The sequence below is a fragment of the Zootoca vivipara genome, chromosome 1, assembly GCF_963506605.1.
Source record: "Zootoca vivipara chromosome 1, rZooViv1.1, whole genome shotgun sequence".
Classification (NCBI taxonomy): Eukaryota; Metazoa; Chordata; class Lepidosauria; order Squamata; family Lacertidae; genus Zootoca; species Zootoca vivipara.
The window spans coordinates 122847237-122872247 of record NC_083276.1 but is presented as its reverse complement, the minus strand read 5'-3'; the positions used below and the strand labels follow the sequence as shown (position 1 = coordinate 122872247).

Sequence of the window (25011 nt, the reverse complement as noted above, 5' to 3'; positions counted from 1 at the left end):
GCATTTGTAAATTGAATTTGGTTTAAAAGTACATTCCAGCATGTCTCCCAAGATTATATGTGAGGACAGGAAGGCTGTTTGTTTTATCAGTGATGGGTCCCTGGCTGAATCTGGTGTGAAGTGTTCTTTCTATTGTTATTTACAGTGGTACCTCAGGTTACAAACACTTCAGGTTACAAACTCTGCTAACCCAGAAATAGTACCTCAGGTTAAGAACTTTGCTTCAGGATGAGAACAGAAATCGTGCTCTGGCAGCGGGAGGCTCCATTAGCTAAAGTGATGCTTCAGGTTTAGAACAATTTCAGGTTAAGAACAGACCTCCGGAACAAATTAAGTTCTTAACCAGAGGTACCACTATACTGCATTTATATACCGTCCTATACCCAGGGGTCTCAGGGCGGTACACAGAATAAAATCAAGATATAAAACCACAAAATACATAATAAAAACAAAAACAACTCAATAACCCCCTCTAAAAAAACCCCACACATTTTAAAAGGGCATAAGATGAACTGCAAATCGAATCAACCAAAGGCCTGGTTAAAAAAGAATGTTTTTGCCTGGCGCCGAAAGGTGTGTAATGAAGGTGCCAGGTGAACTTCCCTGGGGAGAGCATTCCACAGATGGGGAGCCACTGCAGAGAAGGCCCGCTCTTGTGTTGCCACCCTCCAGACCTCTTGAGGAGGCGGCACACGAAGAAGGGCCTCAGAAGATGATCTCAGGGTCCAGGTAGTTAACTTCCTATGGAAAGAGGTGGTCTTTGAGGTATTGCTTGTTTGATCTTTGTAATGTGTGTGCTCCATCTACTAAACAGGGAGATCATAGTGACTCTGTTTTCCTTTTTTAAAAAATGATTTTTGGTGTACATTTCATCTCGGACAATTTTTTTTGTGTTCCCCCGTGGAGACGCCAGTATCTCTGCCGTGGTCCAAGCTGATTCCTTCTGGTTTTTGCTTATGACACTGTATAAGCTAGTGTGTGGGATGTAGGAGATGCTGTCTTTACTTAGTTCTGGAATTTAGCTTTATCTTCCTTGGCTAGAGTTGCTGCATTAAAACACCAAGCAAGATTAGTGGGGCTGCACTGATTATTGCAACAAGCAACCATGAAAGTCTTCACTTGGAAGCTGGCCTGTTGATTCCAGTCAAACTTAACTGCTTTGTTCCTACATTTGAAGCCAGCATGTCTGAAATCCTGTGTGTAGTTATCCTAAAACAAGGCATGCCCCTCGCTTCTTACATGAAAATGGAAATTACCTGGCAACCCCAGAAGTGGATGAAATTAACCCAATAGGATCCAACGAATTAAATGTTTTAGTCACCTGCTATCAGCTTGCTAGTTTACGGAGAAAGAAATTGATGTTTTGCGTGCCAGAGATGCCTCTGCTGCACATTGTTGCCTGATGTTACTTGAACAACAACAGTTATCTGCTAATCATGTGAGAGGAGGCAAGAGAACAGACATTAGGAAGGAATGAAGCAAGCAAGGAAGGAAGGAGACTAGGAAAAGTCTTCTGCCAAAATCTAGGCTGATAACACAGAGGCAGGAAGCTGGACTGGATGTGGAGATCTTGTCCTTGCTTTTTAGGCAGATAGGAATGTTGTGGCATACAAACCTCTAAAAAGAGCTGAGCAAACCAGTAGTGCAATTGCATTAAGGTACCCAGTCATAGAATTTCAATGAGTCTGTAGTTAGAGAAACCTATTTATGCCTGTGGGTTTTAAAATGTTGTGGAGCATAGACATAAAATTCCAAGGAACTGAAGCCTGTTCCAGCCATTCAGTGTGCTGCTTATATATATAAAAAGCAAAATGGCAGGCATGTGCTTTATAATATTTTCCAGAGAAACAAGCAAATGCTGTAAAAATAGCCTGCCACCCGTTCAGCCTATTTTAAGGCATGTCAGTTATGCGAACTCTCCTTTTCTCTCACTGATAGACAAGGCTCATTAAAGAAGGTTGCTTATGAAGTGTGTGTGAGGATGGGTCCTTGCAATGTTTAATGCATAAGCAGGTGCCTATAAAGCCTGGATATTTGATGGCTTCAGTACCTACCCTGTGACATAACGTCACCTGTTTGCCAGACCACTCTGACATGGCAGGGCCATATAGAAGCAACTGACCTGTGGGAAGGAGTCAAGGGATAGAGAAGTGAAGGTGTTTGATTTTGCTCCTGGTTCACTGGTTTTATTTTGGTTTTTGTTTTACCTGTGTTCATTGCACTGTATTAATGCTGTGTACTGCTTTGAAGACTGGAGTAAGAAAAAAAAGGGGGGGTACAAATCCACTCAATAAATTTAGTAATAATAGCTGTCATTAATGGCCCCATAAAACAGCAGATTCCTCTTTGTTATCTCTTTCAGCTTCCTCCCCCCCTCCTGGATAACTCCTCGACTTAGGGCCAAAGTCGATGTTATAGCAACAGCTTTTGGGAGTAAGTTGATGCTACCGGTAGTGGGTTTATTTCATCTCCCTCACTGCTTATACTCAATTATGTTTCTTCCAGAGGGTGGAAGAGTGGTGTACTTACGCCTTGGTTGCTGCCATCCCATAGGCATTTAGTTACCCACTTTGAAAACAGGATGTTGGACTAGATGATTTTTTGGTCTCCATTCTGGTGTTGGTCTTGTTTTATACGCTTATTGAAGCCACGTCAATGTGACGTGCTCCAAATGTCAGACTACAGCTCTCATCAACCCTGATCACTATACTGGCTGGGACTGATGGGAGTTGTAGTATGAAAAAAAAATCTGATGGGTGCCCAGCAGACTACTTAAGCATTTGCTAGTCTTTCTATGTGGCTTTTTGGCATAGAAGAGTTGGAAAGGGACCACAAGGCATCATATAGTTCACCTCCAACAATGCAGGAATCTTTTGCCCCACATGGGGCTTGAACCCACGTCCCTGAGATTAAGAGCTTCATGCTTTACCAGTAGAGCTGTCTACTGTGGATGTTGGATACTTTATGGTTTTATTGCATTGTGTTTTGGAGATTACCCTGGAATCCTATATAATAAAGTCCAAGTGTCTCTGCATCCAGTCCCTGTGTCCCTGCGTTTGCGCTACTGCGCATGTGCCCCACGGGCAGCCGTTGGGGCTTGGAACGCAGAGACACTTGGAGCGCATGAGAGCAAGAGAGAGACAGACAAGATGGCGGCGGGGCACGACGGGAGAGCGAGTTTGTTTACTTGCATTCCCGGCGTGCCCCGCGACCGAGCGCAGAGAGGGAGGGAACGCCGCGGCCCCGCCGTTCCTCTCACATATGTTCTAGCGCCCGTTTATTTATCGGGCTCAATAACACTAGTTTCTAATAAAACAAGCAAACAAACATTGTTTATGCATGTTTCCTCATACGCAAGTAGCAATCTCTGGGAAGCTTGAGCAGCCTTGAGGTCAGGAGAAGTTTAACGCCTTCTCTCCCTGCCTGGGTCCAAACAAAATGCATCTCCAAAGCTGGCATTTTGCATTACAAGGGCGCCAGTGGGGCTTTCTCTGAAAATGCAAGTAGCATCTCAGAAAGGAGATGTTTTGGCAGGACAGTGACAGGGAGACAAAATAACTCAGCATCCCTATAATGTCCCTTTGCTGACAAATGTCTTTATACTTTAGGAGCTATGGTTTTCCCAGTAGTGATGTATGGAAGTGAGAGCGTGACCATGAACAAGGCTGATCCCCGAAGAATTGATGCTTTTGAATTATGGTGCTGGAGGAGAGTCTTGAGAGTCCTATGGACTGCAAGAAGATCAAACCTTTCCATTCTTAAGAAAATCAGCCCTGAGTGCTCACTGGAAGGACAGATCCTGAAGCTGAGGCTCCAATACTTTGGCCACCTCATGAGAAGAGAAGACTCCCTGGAAAAGACCCTTATGTTGGGAAAGATGGAGGGCACAAGGAGAAGGGGATGACAGAGGACAAGATGGTTAGACAGTGTTCTGGAAGCTACCAACATGAGTTTGACCAAACTGCGGGAGGCAGTGGAAGACAGGAGTGCCTGGCGTCATGAAGAGTCGGACACGACTAAACAACAGCAACAAATAATGTCCTTTAAAACCAGTCCTTGCATATTCGTTTCTACTGTCTAGAGAGATATTGATTACAAAAAAACACAAGCACACACAAAAGCACATCAAAAAGCAGAGGTGCTTTACGGCAGCAACTAAAGTGAAAATGGAACTAAAAAGACAGTTTTGTTTTATATGCCTCTCCTGCCACCCTTACAGCTCTGTGCGCCTGTAGTCCAAGGGCATTCTCTCCTTCATCCTTAATGATCTAGACATAATAGAGCGGTCTGGGTACATTATATCTGGCATTATATCCTGACATCTTTGTGCTACTCCTGAAATAGTCTATTACAGGGGTCAGCAAACTTTTTTCAGCAGGGGGCCAGTCCACTGTCCCTCAGACCTTGTGGGGGGCTGGACTATATTTTGAAAAAAGGTATAATGAACAAATTCCTATGCCCCACAAATAATCCAGAGGTGCAGCTGTAGAGCTGATGCAGTAAATATACCACAATTATCTTGAGTGTTCGTTAGTGCACTCTAGGGAACCTTTTGCAGCCTACAAAGACAAGAATGTTGGGCTTTGTTATGGTACCTAAGTGATGTCATTGCAAAGATGCAACAAATATCACAGACTTTTGGTTCTTGTGTTTTGTTTTCTATGACTAATGTGCTTGTCATTTCTGGGTTTTGAATTTTCCCTGTTTATCACCCTCTGCATGACTGCACAGTAGTGGGATCAACTGTTCAGAATTCTCCCATGGAAAACAGAAAAGGAAGGAAGCCTAGGGAGGATGAAGACTTTGCATCCTGTACCCTTCAAAGGGGAGTGGCTACAAATAACTTAATCTGAAGGACAATACTTCATCTATTCTAATTCTGTGGTGTTTGAACCCAGAGGGAGCAATTGCTCAGAGCGCAATAAGCAGTGGACTCTCTGGGTGGGCTAGCTAGTAAAAGAAATATAGGACATTAAGAACCGCGAGAGAGAGAGCGCTTTCTTAAAACGTTCCAATCTAACAAGAAGCAGAAGATGGGAAATGCAGAGGTGCTTCTCAAGTGAATTTGTGATTATGTCAGTGATGGTGCAAGACAGTATTCAAGTACTCCCTCTTCCAAGAAGGCAACTTTTTTTAAAATGGAGAGAAGAATTGGCTTATGGATAACAGAAACATTATAAAAGAAATTTCATTTTTTAAGAACATCTCCAGATGATTAAAGATGCGAAGTTGAATGGAAGGTATCTCCTACCACAGGATAGGTCAGGTCAGGTAAGAAAACCAGAATGAAAAATGCTGTTGCCAAAGGCAAATTTAAAGTATGTAAACAGCTCAATTTAATGTTCTTGGGGGGGGGGGGAGACCTCATCTATTCTACATTTCTTTCTGTAGTCAAAAATTGTAAGGGAAGTACAAAAGTTGCAATAGTTGACGTTAAAGGAGTGGGTTTTTATTTTTGTAACTAAAGCAGTATTTGTTTATTAAATGTATTAGTCACTTCCTCCCCAGAGAAAAAACGAATTTCAAACTGACTTACAACAAGAATAAAACTACTTATTTTTGTGAATTTTAAATGTGAATGCTGTTACTTTATTTGTCAAAACTAGAACCACACCTATGACGGTTTACAGCATTGACAAGCCAGATGAATAACACACACACACACACACCCCAAATAAGAAAAAGAACCTTGAATCAGATTTAACAAAGTACATGGCAATGTAATAACTTTTTTTTATAAAAAAATCCTTTTAACATTAATTTAGAACTGTGATATGAATTAATGCAAATATAAAACACCAGATATAGTTTAGTTTTATTTTGTGCATGTATTATGGGGTTGGGTGATTGTGACAGGATGGTGATAATTTCTGCTTTAGGGAAATGTGTATAGTACAGAGAATTGGAGCAATTCTTTTCCAAAGCGCTTTGATTTCTTACTCATTGGTCTTGTGTATTTAGCACGCCAATTGTCTATACACTGGTTATGAACTTAATTCGTTCTGGAGGTCCGTTCTTAACCTGAAACCGTTCTGAACCTGAGGTACCACTTTAGCTAATGGGGCCTCCCGCTGCTGCCGTGCGATTTCTGTTCTCATCCTGAGGTAAAGTTTTTAACCCAAGGTGCTACTTCCGCGTTAGCGGAGTCTGTAACCCGAAGTGTTTGTAACCCGAGGTACCACTGTATAGCTGAAAAGGAGGAGAGTGGGAATTACATTGCAATGGATGGAGCATCTCCCCTTATTTCTTGTTTTAACACTGGTTTTCTCTTAGGTGTTACATTAAATTAATATGTGTTTGTATGATAGGCTACTACTGCCAGGAAAGGAGATGTTTCTGCAACTATTTAAAGGGTGGTTGGAGTGTTTCTGTTGTCCTGCGGAAAGCCATTCGTTCTGCAAAGAAGTTGTAAAACTTGAAAAGGGAACACACACACACACACACACACACACCACCACCACCAACAACAACAACAATTCAGCTTCTCGCAAATGGAAAGAGTATTATTGGAAGGAAAAGTGTTCCTTATCAGTGTGCTGTCCAATATACCTTATGTCTTTCCAGCAGTCAAGAAACATTCACACATCACCAATCCTATTAGCAATGGAGGTGTTGATTGTGCTGGAAATCAGATTTCGTTACTGATACAGCAAGCCTGGTCTGAGGCTAGAAAACAGATTTCACTTGAAAAGTCTCTATTTACTAAAGCCAAATATGTGTACTAAAGCCAAAAGGTTGCAAGGGAACTCTACTGATCCAGACCTTTTTAATTCAGCAGTCATCCTGATTTGTTTGCACAAAGCTTGTGGGGTGCCCATTCTTCATTGAGCATTCAGTCAGATTTGTTTATGGGGTGGTTTTTCATCTGGTAGCCATCCTGGTTTGCTTGAGGTTGTTTGCACATCTTCTTGTTAGCCTTTACACTTTTCAGTGCATTTCTCCTCACTTTCCAAACTGCAAAAAGTCTGTTTTTTGTTTTGTTTGTTTCTAAATGGGCTTGCTGTGCTAGGATGACAGAGAGCTTTAAATGTGCAGTCCAAAAGTTCTGGTATGTGGTTGAATCCTTCCTGCAAAACACTCACTCTGAATTTACCTAACCCCAAAGCGGTCTTACCATTAAGGCAGAGTGAAGCAAGAGGGGGGTTAAGTAGCAGCGAGATGTTGGGAGGGCAAGGCTGTGTCCCCCACATGGTCAATCCTGTGCTCTGTAAGTTAGCTTGTTGCTCCCATGTGCTTTCCCACATGGGAAAGATTGGTAAGCCTCTGCACGCATAGTGGGGTGTGTGGGTCCTATCCTGACCTTTGCCTCGGGCAGCAAAATGTGTTATCATCAGCAATTGTACATTTGAAATGGTTTTTCAAATTTGCTGTTTCCAGCATATAAGTGTTTGCCCTTGCTGCAAAAACGGTATCCCTAGTTCAAGTGCAAAACTTAATTCTGGCTAGAATTGTACATTTAGATTTAAAATGGCTTACTAGGGAATGAAAATCTGCTTTCTGGCCCATGTTAATATCGTTCTCCATCTGTGCAAACAGCTGAGAGAAGCTCAAAGCAGGGCTTTTTTTAGTGTTCTGAGTGGAAATGGCTGGGGAGGAAGACGGTGGTATTGGACTTCCATGATATGACATTTGCCTTCCTACATTAACAACTCTGTTCCATCACAGGACTGGTTAAGTGACAGGCCACAGGCCACCTAGCAAAGAAGGAATTGTTTGTGCACTAACTGAATGGTGCAAAATTGCCTTGACAACAGTGTGCATATGGTGAGCCAAATATCAACACTTAGTTTTAGGTAGCAGGTTTGAGTATTCTCCCACCCTCCCTGATCATTATAATCTTATGGATTTGTTGCTGCTTTATCCTTACCTCTAAATGACTCTTGAAATGGGAATTGCTTTTAGGAAATCTTTCCCAGATGACAGTAGCAAAATGAGTACGATGTGAAGAACTCATGAATATCACTTCCTCCTTGGGTGCAGCAGGACACGTCATGCTGGTTAACTTGCCCTTCTCTGGCCTTTGTGGCTGTTCCCATCATGAGTTATTGCTAATAAATGGAATGCATCTGAAGGGTTCCTGCCAGTACGTTTGGTTTTGTGACTCTAAGGCAAGAACGCTGCTTGCTAAACTACTAACCTTTGGCAGTGTTTTGACCCTTTAAGTGTTTTATGTGTATATATATAGCTGACGCAAGCTTCGAGTTCAGATCCCAGTTTACAATTTCAGCAGCTCAGAAGAAAATGGAGAGAACGGGCTCAGCTGAAGTTTGCAGCCTCTGATGACACGAGGCGGCAGAAATCTGTTTGTACTTGAAGAAGGGCTTCTTTCCACTTCACAGAAAGTTGATATCGCAGATGTCAGGGGCAGATGCATCTGTGTGCAGAATTCCAGCACCAGATTTGCAGCCAGATCCAATGATTTGCGTACATGAAGCAAACTGGTCCGGTTAGGGGTCTACATAGCACACAGCCTAAAGTTAAGTTTGGCATTACAAATTCAAGCCCACCAATGGTTATCCAGGGGTAAATGGGTTGCAGGTGAGATGCCCTGGTTTTTTTTTGTAAGGGGTTGGTGAGAAGTTAATTTATTTACAGAATTTAACAAGTGATAAGAACTCAGCCAGTCTATTGGGATAGGTTTTACGTATTTATTCACTCATTTATTACGCCTTAGAATTCTTATAAACAGTTTCTACTGTTGGTTGGTTTTACCTGGCAGACTGGGTTGGTGCTGCTCTGGTCTGTTGCTTTCATCTCTGCATTTTGTGTACAGGTTTCTCCTAATTTTACATCGTCTAAAAATTGTGTGTGTGTGTACCTTCCCTGTACACTGCTTATTTCTGAGTATTGGAGGCAGGAGTGTAGTGTGGGGAGGGCCGGGGTGTGTGTGTGTAGCCCCAGGCGCATGGTTTTGAGGGGCGCAAGCCAGGCATCCCCTCTCAGTGATCCCCATCTTGCTTGCTGCCAGGGGTCTTGTCATTGTGCTCCAGCCCCCTTGCTAAACGCAGTGGTAAAGTTTGGCTGGTGCAGTGGGTTTTGTTTACCATGGTCTTGCCTGGGGCGCATGTACACACTCCGGTCGCCCACAAAGGATGCAACGCTGCTGATTGGAGGAGCCTTTCCTGAATGGGCGCTTTCTTGGTTCAAACCTCATAAGAATGCACAGAAAAATGCCAGCAAGATGTGGACTTCCTGTGGAGGAGGAATCACTGTACCCCCTTAGCCATGCGGGGAGGTATTTTGACTTCCTGCTCGTTTACTTGCTTCCCACCTCTCAGTTTTTGGCCTCCTGAGGGGAAAGCTGTAGAAAAGACATTTCCCCCAAGGACCATTTGTCTGGACAACTTAGTATCTGCACAAATACTTAATATGATTGAATGTGAAAGATTGGTTCAGTTGCCATGTATTAGTTGTCAGCTTTTCTTATTTTGTTATACTGTATAAGGAAGAAATATCATTTCTGTGATCAATCTTTTTAAAGTACGATTTTATCGTACGCTTTTCTGCATAATGCATGCAGAATACATGTGTAAAAAAACACAGGCACAGAAATACATATATATATATGTTTGTGTGTGTGTAATGGTGTTGTTGCGGCTGCTCTCGAGTAAAGATGCCCAAGTCCGTACTTGTCTTTAACGGTTTTATTGTGCATAATATTTACAGTGCAGAGATACCGGTAGCAGAAAACATGACCTCCTAGTCACTCGCAGAATCCGGGAGTGGACGTTTCCTGTTGCGTGACCAGCATAAGAGCTTAGGCACTCCAAAACACCTCCTCCCGACCTTACGTTTAGTGGCGCGCCTTAATTTGGGCACGGAAAGGGCTGCCTGTTCCCCTCCATCTGTTGGTCAAGGCAGTGCAAGGGTTCCCCTACATCACCGAGCCTTGCCTCCTCCATCCCGCTAACTTCCTCATTCCCCCCACCTGACCCGCTGCTGCTGCTGCTCTCACTGGGCAAAGTGCTGGTCAGCAGGAGGGGGGGGGGAGGTTCCCTGTAGGAAGGTCCCCTGACAATATATAATTTTAAAAAATCTTTTTTTGTAATTTTCATTAGACAAGCAACCTTGTACAAAGGTACGCTCTTAAAAATAAAGTAATTGCTAGCCTTCTCTGATAGCTGGTTGGGTTATGACATGCTTTTTCTTTCATCTTCCAGATGAGAATTCACCAGCAAACTTCTGGGACTCCAAGAACCGTGGTGTGACCGGAACACAGAAAGGACAAATTGTATGGCGAATTGAACCTGGCCCCTATTTCATGGAACGTAAGTTACACGGGTGATAGAGAACGTGCATATGAATAACTTGCCTTCTTGTGGTGATGTTTTTCAGAAATGCTTTGGTATGCCATGTAGTGTTTTGTTATAGAAAAGGGGGGTGGGAACACTCTCTTGGAATCCTATTGGGAGAGAGATGGCAGCCTTAACAAGAATTCGTTCAAAATCAGCAGTAAATGAGTTATCAGTTCCCTGTTGGCAGAATAAAATGTGCTCATTCTGCAGCCAGTGTAACATTTTAGGTGGGTTGTGCAACATAAGCCGAGAATAAACAGTGTGTCAGGAATATATGCTGGTTTGTAAAGAGAAGGGCTGAAATTGGAATATAAATTACACTGGAGCAATTTCATCTGTTAGGAAAATGTGTGGATAATTTATTTTGTTGCTCATCTTTTTATGTAACTTGTGTCACGGCGCATGTTAAAACTGAGCAAGTGAATGAGGGAATAACCAGAGCAAATGACTTTTTTATATAAAAAAAGCTAAATTTAAGACATAAAGTAGTGCAGTCCTCTGGCTCAGTGCGGCCCAGGATTAAATGATAGTTTTTCTAAAATAGTACAGGAAATGGAGCTGCACAATTCTGATTCAATGACTCATTTTGGTCTGTCCTCTTTTTCATACAACCATCAGCTCAAATCTCACATGATCATCAAGTTGAAATCTCTGCAATTTGGGGCCTCCAATTTGGGCAGAAAAATAAAAGTGTTAGATGAGCTTAGGAACCTCAAAAGGGGTGTTAGCGGAAGATATATATCTTGGAGTTGAAATGCTAAAGAGATGAAAGCCAAAGTTGAAATGCAAATGGCTAAATCGAACTTTTAGTCACCCACCCAGTTTATACAAAGCAGCTGGCTGTTTTAATTAATTTTTCCTCCCACATGGAAAACTATGTTCTTCAGTTCTGTTTTTGATCATTTTGGGGACAAATAAAACAATTTACCTGAAAGTCTGTTGTTGATGGCAGAGACAAGCTCTTAGACAGGCAGCAATATAGCAAAACCAAATTTTGTATCACACCAAAGATTTCGGAAACTTCATGAATTAATTTGTTTTCAAGTAATGAATGTTGCTTTTTTCTTTTGGGTATTAGCTGATTAAAAAGTATCCATCACTCAAAAGTCCCTCGTGATGTAGAATCATGGATTTCTCTTTTGTTTCCCTTCTCAGGAAGGGAACAAAAAGGGTAATCTGGTCCAGACTTAAAAGGCAGGATCTGCACCCTTATCAGAAAAAGCAAAATTATATTCAGATTGTTTCTTCCTCTTGTGCGTGAAGCTGAAAACTCTGCCACTCAGCTATAGTCTGCTCCAAATTACAGAAAATTGATGCAACCTTAGGAAAGGAACAGTTCGGTATTTCCCCCCTGCTACAAAAGGGGGTGGACGTTTCTTTGATAAGCCAGGGCATGCAAGAAGAAGCGTTGCAAGATAAAAGAAACCCATCAAAATTCCCTCCTAGCTTCTTGAAAATTAATAATAAGAATATTATTACCATTATCGTAATCCTGAAAATATTCTGCAACCTAGAATCCAAAGGCAGGCAGAATACAAACATGTGAATCTGCTGCACATACAGAGGGAGTTACTCAGAGAGGACATGAAGGGGAGGTTAAAGGAATAAAGAATGATGCAGCTGCCAAATGCAATGTTCTGATCAATGTTGTGATGAGCTGGCGCCCTCAGGCTGTCACCTGCTGAAAAGGCGACTGACTTTGTACTTCCAACACTAATGCCATAAGAGGTGCTGGGAAGTGTCACTCTTCCCATTTGAGCAGAGAGTGAAAAGGTGCATCAAATGTCACACTCTTTTTGGCTATGGTAATTCAGCAGAGGAGAGCGGGGGGGGGAGGACGGGAGGACGGGGAAGGAGAAGACTAGGAAGATTGCCACATCCCATCATACACAAGCGGTGGCAAATTGTTGCTTTTTTCTGTCACACTTTCGATTTGCAGTGTCTTTTTGCTTCCTAGCTTCTGTTTGCAGTAAGTGAATTAAACCGAAGAGGGTTGCTGGCTCAGTCCTTCCCAAGTGTTTCCGTATCCAAAGCAGAAAGTCTTGGTTCAAGTTCTGTGCTCCTAAGTCTGCACTGTCTTGATAAATAGAATGTTGTTTGTTCATTGCATTTTGGTTCCCTCTGTTGTCACCCGATTATTACCTGTTTGTAATTTTAAAGAGCTGTAAGTCATTTTGAGGCATTTTAAAAAATATATAAAGCAATGAATAAAAGGAGGGTGGTAGAAGTGGGACAGCGGTTGCTTTTCATTAGTAAGCTCAGCTATCACTGAGCCTAGGGCTTGCCGATCAGAAGGTCGGCGGTTCGAATCCCCGCGACGGAGTGAGCTCCTGTTGCTCGGTCCCAGCTCCTGCCAACCTAGCAGTTCGAAAGCAAGTCAAAGTGCAAGTAGATAAATAGGTACTGCTCCGGCGGGAAGGTAAATGGCGTTTCTCTGCGCTGCTCTGGTTTTGCCAGAAGCTGCTTAGTCATGCTGGCCACATGACCCGGAAAAACTGTCTGCGGACAAACGTCGACTCCCTCAGCCAGTAAAGCGAGAAGAGCGCCTGAACCCCAGAGTCGTTCGCGACTGAACTGTCAGGGGTTCTTTACCTTTACCTTTATCTGTAGAAAGTATCCCCTTTTCAACATTGGGGGGGAGGGCAGATGAGTGAAGGCAAGAAGATCTATTTGAAAGCACACACACAAAAATGGCGCTAAAGCAGCTGGACTTTCATTAAATAGACTGCCTTCCTGGGTATCCACATCTTATAATACTTTTTTTTAATTATTCCCAGTGTTTACAACAGCCTTACTTAATACTGATTCCTCAAATATCTTCACAGAGGGATGCACCAGTATCTCATGGTAGAATAAATGTATATTGGCTATCTTAAGTTTGCCAGAAATGGTTGCTTGGATTCATCATGAACTGGACGCACTTGCAAAAGGTGTCCCAGCCTGATCCTTGCCCGTTCCTTCCCACTGCAGCTCCCCTGTACCATATCCCATTTATAGAATCATGGAATTGTAGAGTTGGGAAGAGACCAAGAGGATCATCTAGTCCAACCCCCTGCAGTGCAGGAATCTTTTGTCCAACGTGGGGCTCGAACCCACAACCCTGAGATTAAAGAGTCTCATAATCTACCGACTGAGCTATCCCTCAGGATCATTCCTTGCAGTTGTTCCCCTGAACCTCATTGGGTGAATCTTTCCATTTGGTTTCTCCAAGCTTCTCATTTTTCTAGTCTTCAGTTCTTGTATTTCCACATCAGTTTGCATTAAAAAAAGAAAACTCTCCGCAAGAAAATCCATTTATGCAATTAATTCACATTTCTGTGAATATGTACCAACTTTTGAAAGCACCTTCCCCTAATAATGCATTTAGGTACATTATTTTCACTGATATGTAGATTTTAAATGCACATATATAGTCTAATATACACATTTTATTGCATATTATTTGGTAGGGGCACTGCATAGCAAAACCCAGGGAAGCGTGGACTTTGAAGAATAGCTGTGTTTTTGTCCATGTAATTATTTTAGGAAGTGTGAATTGGGCAGATGCAAACCATCCTTACCATCAGGAGTATATATTGAGGAGTGACTTTTTTTGCAGCATGGCGGCACAGGAAGACACAGTAAAGATGTGCTGTGTGCTACTTGCAGTTTCAGAGAGAAGCAGAAAGTTATGCAAAGCTAACTATCAATGGTTGTTTTCCAAAAACAAATACTAATTTCTAATGTATTTGAAATGCCCAGTGTGTGTTTGTGCCTTACTGGAAGAAAAGAAATTATTGGTTTTTAAAATAAAAATGTGAGATCTTTAATTTGAAATCAAGGCTTTCATAAGTGATGAGACATCATAGTACAATTGTGTGTGTGTTGAACCCCATGTTGCCTTGGAAGTCTGTGTCTCCCAAAGAGCTCAGCTAAAACATGACTGTTGACTTAGACAACAGTATCCAGGAAATTACTTTTCCCCAATTTGAATATTGTTAAGAATGCAGAGTGACCAATGAATATTTTGTTGGTTTTATTTGGTTTGAAATGGGTCCAGCGACAACCCCTGCTAGAATGAGAGTCAAATAGACTTATTTTATGACTACTTAAAAAATAACGTTTTCCATACCCATGGAAATAGTCTATTGATCTGTGGTATGTTTGAAATAAAATACAACAGGAATCATTTTCATAAAATGTTGTTGTTGTTTAGTCATTTAGTAGCTTCGGGAACACTGTCCAACCATCTCATCCTCTGTCGTCCCCTTCTCCTTGTGCCCTGTATCTTTCCCAACATCAGGGTGTTGTCTTCTCATGAGGTGGCCAAAGTATTGGAGCCTCAGCTTCACGATCTGTCCTTCCAGTGAGCACTCGGGGCTGATTTCCTTCAGAATGGATAGGTTTGATCTTCTTGCAGTCCATGGGACTCTCAAGAGTCTCCTCTAGCACCATAATTCAAAAGCATCAATTCTTCGGCGATCAGCCTTCTTTAGGGTCCAGCTCTCACTTCCATACATCACTGCTGGGAAAACCATAGCTTTAACTATACATATATCATAAAATATAGAAGACATCAAAAATATGTGGAAGATTTCTGGAATATCATTTTTTTATTTAAAAAAAACAATTAACAAAGATATTTAGTGTCTCCGGTGCTCCTTTTGCTCCTTATGTGATCAATGCTTGTTAATTGTTTCATGCAGAGACCATTTAAGTGATTTCTATGTGATTACTTTCCCCAATTGGTTTGTTCAATCATTGAAGCGCTGCTGGAAATGGAACCGTTTGCAGATAAGCTTTAAGTATGTTTTTCTCTGATCCTCATTAAAAGGAAATACGAGGGGTGGCTACAAATTGTCACATTAAATATTGTGCATGGACTTGCACATGGAGGTGAAGTAACCTTAAATAAATGCAAACATCCTAACCTACCGTCAAAGCAGTTATAAACTCCAATAAAACACATCAAAGCGATTAACAAAAATTCTCAGTTAAAACTGGTGGCCTGGGCTTTTTAATGTGTCCCATTTATTCTTAAGAGTATGGTGAAGTTTTCTGTGTTTTAGTTACAGGTAGGTAGCTGTGTTGGTCTGCCATAGTAAAAAAAAAATGAAAAAAAAATCCTTCCAGTAACACCTTAGAGACCAACTAAGTTTGTCATTGGTATGAGCTTTACCTGAAGAAGTGTGCATGCACACAAAAGCTCACCCCAATGACAAACTTAGTTGGTCTCTCAAGGTGCTACTGGAAGGAAAAAATTTTATTTTGTTTTCCTGTGATTATGTACAGTGCCGGCTCTACGGCCAGGCTGGGTGGCGCAGGCCCGCCAAGGGGGGGCGCCACGCAGCTGCTCCCGCCCGCCGCGCGCTAAGCCCGCCCACCCACCATGGAGCAGCGCCCTTGGCGGCTGCGCTGCGCGCTGAGCCTGCCCGCCCATCGCGCTGGAAAATGGGGCGGCGGGGGACGGCGGAGGGATCCGTCGCACCATGGCGCCAAAGGTGCCTAAGACGGCCCTGATTATGTATTCATGGAGCTGCACACAGGACCATTTCCAGGTTTTGTGGAGGCCCTGGGCAAACTTCCCTCAGTTGGCTCTCCTTCCCTCCTGCCACGCTACTGCAGGCAGGATGTCCATGGTGGCGGCAGCATGCGTGGAACGGTGAGCAGAGCTTCCCACCCCTCTGCTCCTATGTGATGGCACCACCACCTGAAGCATGCCAGCCCTGCACCTGATGTATGAACATGGGGAGCATGCTGTATGGCCCAGCCATTTCCTCCTCTGCAGCCACATCAGCTGTAGTAGCGACGGCACTGGTGGCGAACTTTTTCCAGGGCACCAACATTTGCCCACGTTGGCTGCATGCTGGGGCAAGTGTATAGAGCAGAGGAGCTAGCTGAGCCCGTACACAGAATTGTGGTGGTTGGATGACACTGGAGTTTTTAACCAGAGAGGCGTGGTGCTACTCTGACTTCACAGAAAACCTCTCCTGAGTATTAGGGGATCCTTTGAAAAAGGCTGGGAGGTGAGGTGGGAAACTTCAATGCAAAGGGAGAATCGCCAAAAATTGGGTTGGGGCAACTTGTGTGAGTTCTCCTGTGCCACATACTTGACCTTTCCCTCTGATTTTCTGCTTCTGCAGCACTGAATACAACCCACTGTCTGTTTTTTTAAAAGATGGTTTTCCACATTAACTCTGTAGTTTATGGTAGTTCTAATGATTTTTCACCTGGCCTGTCATGCTACATCTTTGATTTACAGCTACTGGCTATGATTTACAGCGACCTAAAACTTCCCGCATTGTTTAATGTACTTATATGAAACATATGAGTACATTTGGTTCACTTTTTTTTTTTACTTTAGAAGCCAAATGATTCATTGCTGTTGTAGCCTAAAGTTGTCAGATTCAAAGCTTCAGCCATTTCAGCTAAGCAGATGTTGAAAGCCAATGACAGCTCTGCCATTTATAGTTTTTATATTTTTATATTCTTTTTAATTAATTTTTTGGGACAAAGTTGTAGTCAATATTCAACGGAATCTTCTCTCTTTTGAAAATGAAAAAACAAAAAACTTCATGTTTTGTTTTGGGCTTGGATCTGGAATTAATGTTTTGGCTCTGACTTTATCAGACCTATGAATCCCGAGTACATACTTCAATGTTTCTATGTCCTTGTGTTTTGATTAAAAGTTGCATGAGTCAATAAAAACGGTGAAGGCTTTGGCTTCCACCTGATAAAAACTTATTGCAAGACCTAACTAAATAGATAGTGAAAGTGTAGTCTTGCGGGGAATGTGCTTTCGTTATTTTTCTAGGGCGCCTCTCAGTATTGTTTATTGGCATCTTATCTTGGCTCTGAGCCTTTCAAGTACTTTGCTGCCTTTGTGTGTGTTTTTATATTTCTGGAGTGGGAGGTTGATTGTTTGCAGCCTGAGTACATTTCAGTGAGCCATGTTTTTGTTGCTTCTCTTGCTTGCTTAGCACATCTCTGCCCCCCACCTTCAATAATAGCTCTGTGCCGCTCAACTCAAATACAGCTTGGAACTGGAGCTGATAGCATCCTTGCAGAAACTGCAATGGGCCTTTTGTTTCATGCAGCAGTTGTGGAAGTCAGGACAAAGCTGTCAAATATGGTTTGGTTGGGTTTTTTAAAAAAACCATGCTCTAGATGAGGCTTCCTCAAACTCGCCCCTCCGAATGTTTTTGGCCTACAACTCCCATGATCCCTAGCTAGCAGGACCAGTGGTCAGGGATGATGGGAATTGTAGTCTCAAAACATCTGGAGGGCCGAGTTTGAGGAAGCCTACTCTAGATTCTAGAATTCTAGATCCATAGAAATTTAAAGGGGGGAAATTATCACTTGGCCTAGGAAGAACTTTTTATTCAGGATTCAGTCTGGACTATCGAGCCTTGCAAATGAAGACAGCTGTGGATAAGTCATTCAGGGCCCCAGACAGAGCCCAGTGGGGCAGACAACTTGTTCTAACACGAACCAATCTCAGTTTTATGCCCCATGAACGTTAACTACCCTTGTGAGGCCATGCTCCCTTGTGAGGAGCTCAAAGCCTTAAAGGGCATCTCTCTGACCCAGAACATTCCACTACCTGTCTTATGCCGGGCATAGCACCTACGTTGGTGAGGTGGGTCAGGGAAGAGGCTGACGCCTCAGTGGACTGGGCCTGAGAGACACAGACTCTGCAGGCTTGAAAGTCTCAGCCTTGGAAGGTTCCTGGTTGTTTGGCTTGGGCCCAGTGCTTTCTCAGTCTCTTCCCCCTTCATTCCTGAGCTCCCGCTGGACTTTGAAATCACTGTTTCCTGATCAGTACTGGGGTAATATATTAAAGTTGATGCAGTTGAGGATACTGGGGATGTATAATAGTAGCAGGGGTGCCAACTTGAATAATTTCTTTTTTTGGGGGGGGGGTCAGGTAAGCCCCACCCCACATAACTGATCACATGACACAGTGCATACATGCACGCCATTTCAATGGCAATACCCATCAACTTGGGGGGCTGCCACCTCAAATAGGAGTTGGCTCCTGTAAATAGTAGGATTGCAGGTAAGGGTGCAATCTTACCTACGAGAAAGAAAAAAATAGGGAATATACCAGGGGTCTCCCTAACAGTATGCTCATTGTCACAAGTCTTTAAGAGGATCTTTTAATAGAGTAACAGGTATTATCTTTCTCAAATGGTTGCAAGTTGTTGCATTGCAAGCCGTATGTTTCCAAGCAGCTGTTCCATTGACTGACTGCTTCCATTCAGTAATGTGAATCTTTAATGAGTTCTGCATACTCTTACCCCACCCTTCCATTATTTCCCCCCAGCTGAAATAAAGATCTGCTTTAAATACTACCATGGTATAAGCGGAGCCCTGCGAGCAACAACTCCATGTATCACTGTGAAAAACCCTGCTGTGATGGTAAGTATCTTTTATTCATTGCTTGACACCAAGCCAATCTGTTTTGCATGTTCAGACCCAGAGACCTCCCCGCTAAATAAACACACATTTGACTCAAATTTTAGTTTGTTTTTTGGCAGAATTTAGGCCACAACTTTATTGATTACAGAAAAGTGAGTGGTTGCATAGGCTCTGGTTCGACTAGCTTTCTGCACCCTTGCAGGTAGCGCTGACCCAGGGCACCAGCATAGGTCAGCCAAGGGTGAACACCTGAGGTAGGTGAAAAGCCCGGGAACTGACACTGTTCACTTCCCGGATGCTCTCCTGGACCTCTCGGGGGTTGACCAAACCAAGTTGAGTCCCTGGATTCCTTTAACCATCACATAGGGATGGCAAGACTGTTCATCCTTTTCCCGTGATGGCACATTTTTAACCAACAATTTGGTTTTAGTAGTGTGAGGGACAGGGGATATCGCGAAGTCCCTCCCCTCCTGAGTTCAAGCCCAGCCCCGAGCACAGGGGAAAGCAGAGGAAGCTCCGAGTCCAGCGGGGAAGCAGGAAGTCGGGTCCGAGGCTCAGGCAAGGTAGCGGAGCCAGGGTCCCAGGTGGAACAGGAAGGGGCCAAGAAGGAGGGGAGACCCATCCCCCCAACTCCAGAATTACGCAGGAAGAGGAGGGGAAAGAGGATGGGGCTTCCAAAGCTTTTGTGTTGGGGAAAGACGCGCCAAAAGTCATTCGGAGGTTCTGAAAGCGACTGACAACATCACTCTGTGTAAATAGCAATGAATTCCTCACTGTAAATACGCAGCACCAATAAAAGAATAAAATGCAGAGCTGCGTAGCGTCGTTACTCTGAAGTAGCCTGATCCGGCCACTGTGACAGCAACCTCCGAATCTTTTTTTGGGCTACTTTGGAGTTGCCGGGATGAGTGCATCAGAGGCGGAGAAATGGCGGCAGATCGCGGAGAAAGCCCAACAGGACCTGCAGCAGCTGACGTTGGAGGCGCAGGGGGAATTAAGGGCAGCTAAAGAAGAAACCAAGAAACTCCAAGACGACCGGGTACAACTTGCGGAACAGGTGAGAGCGCTCCAGGAAAGAGAGCAGCAATTAAGGGCGGTGGCGGTAGACCTCCAAAACAAACTGGATGCAGAGAAAAACAAGGCGGGAGGGGCACCCCCAGTCCAAGTGCTGCCAGGAAGGAGAGCCGGGACCCTAGTAAGCAAGTTCAATGGAGACCCGAGGGAATATCATGGCTTTGAGACTGAGATTGTGTATGCTCTTGAGCTGCACCATGATGACTTCCCTGACGATGAGCACAGGGTAGCGTTTATTGTGGAGCACCTGACCGGGGCAGCCAGGGAGTGGCTAAGACCGTTAATCGCAACAAAGAATCCTTGCATGAAAAATGTCAAACTCTTTCTAGAAGGTTTGAAAACGATGTATTCGTCAGATAGTCATATGGACCAGACTAAGGAGGAACTGCATAATTTGCGCCAAGGAAATATGACAGTCCGCGCATATTGGGCGAAATTCACCATGCTGGTGCACAGACTGGGGTGGGAACTGGAATCAGCTCCAATGCAAGCAGCGTTCTACTTGGGTTTGAGTGAGGAGGTGAAGGATGAGCTCTCGAGAGGTCCAAAGCCCAGTAGTATGGATCAGCTGAGCAAAGCGGCTCTGGCGGTGGGGGTGAGACAGGAATCCCGGTGGAACGACAAGCAAGCAACGCGCGCAAAGCGGGCTTGGTTCCCACGGTCGCAGGAGAAGCCACTCCCCCAACAGCCATTCCAAGCCACGCCTGGAGCCAGCCAGGACCAGGAACCCATGCAGATTGATAGCGCGCGCGCGCGGGCTTTTCAAACCCCAGCGGCGCCAAGACGCAAGGAGGGAAGGGGAGGGAACTGCTTTCTCTGCAACTCCCCCCAGCATCTCGTCAGAGACTGCCCACATCGCAGGGAGTGGCAAGGAAAGGCGGGAACGGTGGTGCCTTCCCCCACTGACGCAGCACCACAGCAGGGAAACGGGAAAGCCTGGCTGCAGGAGACAAGGGGCGGCAGCCAGGCACAGTCAGCAGAGAACAGCCCCAGCCCACCCACCCGCACAGAGAGGAGCAGAGCCAGCCCACCCCTCCCAGAGCAGGAGTGGTTCTAGAAGTCACGCTAACGCTCCCAAATGGCTATCCCATGACAGTCCTTGCCTTAATTGACAGTGGTGCCTCAGCCAACTTCTTCTCGAGGGACTTTGCAGAAGCGCACCAGATCCTGCTTCTGCAGCTGGATTTTCCTCTGCACGTGGCAACCATTGACGGCCGAGAGCTGCTGGGAGGGGCCATCACTCATCAAACCCCCCCCATGAGGATGACAGTGGGAAGGCACTCAGAGACACTGGCTTTCAACGTCACGACCATCTCAGACCCCCCCATCGTCTTGGGCATGAGCTGGCTGGCGCGCCACGACCCCTCCATAAGTTGGCACCAGAGATGCATCACGTTTGGGTCGGACTTTTGTCTGGAGCATTGCATGCAGCACCAACCAGGGGAGGGGCCTCCGATAGCCACGGTGGCCACCATGCACGTCAAAGGGGGTGAGGCGATACCCAAGCCGTACTGGGACCTGCAGGAGGTCTTCAGCGAAGCGGAGTCCGACCACCTACCCCCACACAGGCCTTTTGACTGCCAGATCAACCTGGTGCCAGGGGCAACGATACCCCCAGCCAAGCTGTACGCCATGTCAGATCAGGAACTGGAGGATCTGCGCGCTTTCATCGACAAGAACCTCAAGCGGGGGTTCATCAGAGAAAGCAAGGCAGCTGGGGGCAGCCCGGTCTTCTGGGTGGACAAGAAAGACACGCAACAGCGCCGTCTTGTGGTGGATTTTAGACGGCTGAATTCGGTGACAGAGCCAGTGGCTTTCCCCATGCCCAGAGTGGACGATCTCCTGACAGCGGCACGCAGGGGCAAGATTTTCACCAAGCTAGACCTGAGGGGGGCGTACAACTTGATCAGGATCCGGGAAGGCGATGAATGGAAAACCACGATGTTCACGCCTCTAGGCTCTTTTGAATATCTGGTGATGCCCTTCGGGTTGCAAGGGGGCTCAGCATGCTTCCAAGCCTTCATGCACCACGTCCTGGGGTCCCTACTCTTCAGGAAATGCCTGGTATTCCTGGATGACATCCTTATCTACTCCGATGACCCTGTGCAGCATGTGAAGGATGTCAGGGAGGTGTTGCAACGCCTGAAGGACAACCACCTGTATGTGAAGCTGGAGAAGTGCAAGTTTCACACCAAAGAGGTGGACTTCCTGGGCTACAAGCTGTCAGACAAGGGGCTGGCGATGGACAAGGACAAGGTGCAGGCCATCCTGGACTGGCACAGCCCCAGGACGCGCAAAGACGCCCAACGCCTACTGGGCTTCGCCAACTTCTACAGGAAGTTCATCAAGAACTTCTCCCGCGTTACGGCTCCCATCACGGACTGCCTGAGAGGCAAGCAGAAGTTCAGGTGGACACCGGAGGCGCAGGCAGCGTTCGAAAGCCTCAAGAGGGTGTTCGCCTCAGACCAGAACCTGTTCCACGTGGTGCAGGATGCGCCCCTACGCATTGAGACAGATGCTTCGGAAAAAGCTGTGGGCGCAATTTTGCTGCAACTGGACGCCAACAGGGAGTGGAGACCCTGTGCCTTCTTCTCCAGGAAGCTGACCCAGCCAGAACGCAACTACACAGTGTTTGACAGGGAACTTCTTGCGATCCACGCTGCGTTCCGGCACTGGAGACACTTCCTGGTGGGCGCCAAGCACCCCATCCAGGTGTGCACGGACCACAAGAACCTGGAGTTCTGGAGAACGGCCAGGGTGCTCAACCAGCGGCAGATACGGTGGGCAGAGTTCTTCTCGAACTTCAACTTCTCCATCCACTACATCCCGGGGGAGCAGAATGTCAGGGCGGATGCCCTCTCCCGCAAGCCAGAGTACATGGAGGAGGAGGCGCCACCAGCACCAAGGCACATTTTCCCCCCGTCAGCATGGTCCTGCGGAGCAGCAGTGGTGAGCGAGGCAGAACTCACAGCACTGACGGCAGCGGATGAATTTGCCAACCGCATCTTCAGAGAACTGAGAGGGGGGAGGGAGCAGGCAAAGGACTTTGCAGAACGCAGGGGGCTGCTTTTCTACAAGGGTGCACTGTACCTGCCCACCACCCAGCTTAGACGTACGGTCCTCAAGCAGATGCACGACAACCCAACGGCGGGTCATTTTGGAAGGGACAAAACCGCTCACCTAGTCATGAGACACTTCTGGTGGCCAGGGGTGAGGGAAGATGTTCGAGACTATGTACGGGGCTGTGACACCTGCCAGAGGGCAAAGGTGGTCAGAGCAGCGCCAGCAGGATTGCTGGAGCCCTTAGCCACGCCACACAGGCCGTGGGAAGTGGTGTCCATGGACTTCATCACAGATCTGCCTTCTTCCAGGGGCAAGACCGCAGTGTTGGTGGTGGTGGACCTCATGTCCAAAATGTGCCACTTTATACCGTGTGCCAGGGCGGTCTCTGCAGAAGAGACAGCCAAACTGTTTGTTGATCACGTATTCAGACTGCATGGATTACCTTTAAGGGTTATTTCGGATCGTGGCCGCCAATTTGTTTCCAGGTTCTGGCGGCGGCTCATGAACCTCCTGCAGGTGGAGGTCAGCTTGTCGACGGCTAGACACCCGCAGACCAATGGACAGGCGGAGAGGGTCAACGCCATTCTGCAGCAGTACCTGAGATGCTACGTCAGCCAGCGGCAAACGGACTGGGTGGATCGCCTGCCACTGGCAGAATTTGCCTACAACAATGCAGTGCACGTCTCCACAGGGGTGTCGCCCTTTAAGGCCAATTACGGGCGCGACCTCAGATCTTTCCCAGAGAGGGAGGGGGAGGAGGAGGAGGAGGGCCCACAGGCTGAGGATTGGGCAGAGGAACTGGAGACGGTGCACCAGCAGCTCAGAGAACACTTGGAGAGGGCCAAGGAAGCGTACAAAAAGGGGGCGGATCGCCACAGGCGACAAGGGGAGGTCATCAGGGTGGGGGACAAGGTTTGGTTGTCCTCGGAGGGCCTTCCCACCAGAGGGAGGTGCAAAAAGCTGGCACCCAGACGGCTGGGCCCCTTCACGGTCACGCAACAGGTCAACCCGGTGGCATACAGGCTGGCACTGCCAGAGGATATGAGGGTGCATCCAGTGTTTCATAGATCGCTGCTGTCGCCGTACAGGGAAAGCAGCAGGCTCCGAGACAGCGAACAAACCCCCGAGGGAGGGGGGGAGAGGGGAGGCAGGGAGCAACTCAATGAGGCCACGGCCATCCTTGATTCACGGAGAGGGGTGAGGGGCCTGGAGTACCTCATGGCATGGGAGGATGCTCCACCGTCCCAGAATGAATGGGTCCCAGCCACTCAGATACAGGAGGAATTCTTGGTGGAAGAATTTCACGCCCTCTATCCCCACAGACCCAAGCCCTGGCACATGGAAAGGGAGGGGGAGGAGGAGGAGGCAAGGGAGAGCAGCTCACCATGGCGCTGGGAAGCGGAGTTTGAGGATTCGGGAGACGAGATATGGGTGTCACCGAGATCCACACAGTCAGAGGCAGAAGCAGATTGGCAGCACATTTTTACCCCCACCAGCTCGGACGCCACGGAATTTTTGGGATTCCAGTCCTCCCAGGCGGAAGGGGGAGCCTCGCAGGACTGGGCGGAGGTGTTCACACCAACGGGCTCGGAAAGCACTGAGTTCTTAGGCTTCCAGTCGTCACCGACACCTGGGGGGGACCTGGGGAGGGGAGAAGGGGAGCTTGGAAGGGGGGTGGATGTGAGGGACAGGGGATATCGCGAAGTCCCTCCCCTCCTGAGTTCAAGCCCAGCCCCGAGCACAGGGGAAAGCAGAGGAAGCTCCGAGTCCAGCGGGGAAGCAGGAAGTCGGGTCCGAGGCTCAGGCAAGGTAGCGGAGCCAGGGTCCCAGGTGGAACAGGAAGGGGCCAAGAAGGAGGGGAGACCCATCCCCCCAACTCCAGAATTACGCAGGAAGAGGAGGGGAAAGAGGATGGGGCTTCCAAAGCTTTTGTGTTGGGGAAAGACGCGCCAAAAGTCATTCGGAGGTTCTGAAAGCGACTGACAACATCACTCTGTGTAAATAGCAATGAATTCCTCACTGTAAATACGCAGCACCAATAAAAGAATAAAATGCAGAGCTGCGTAGCGTCGTTACTCTGAAGTAGCCTGATCCGGCCACTGTGACAAGTAGTATTCAGTTTGAAGCCTGCTCCTTCTCCAAAGTTCTTGATCAATTCTAATACTCTTGTTAAGCTATC

At 46.2% G+C, this 25011-nt stretch overlaps 1 protein-coding gene across 1 annotated transcript in view; it reads left to right on the top strand.

The window, feature by feature from the left end:
* Positions 1 to 25011, top strand: part of HECW2 (HECT, C2 and WW domain containing E3 ubiquitin protein ligase 2) — a 189295-nt gene that overhangs the window by 69307 nt on the left and 94977 nt on the right. The window contains exons 3-4 of the mRNA XM_060273161.1: positions 10161 to 10268; positions 18601 to 18695. Coding sequence (XP_060129144.1) covers positions 10161 to 10268; positions 18601 to 18695 — 203 coding nt within the window. The remainder of the gene's footprint in view (positions 1 to 10160; positions 10269 to 18600; positions 18696 to 25011) is intronic.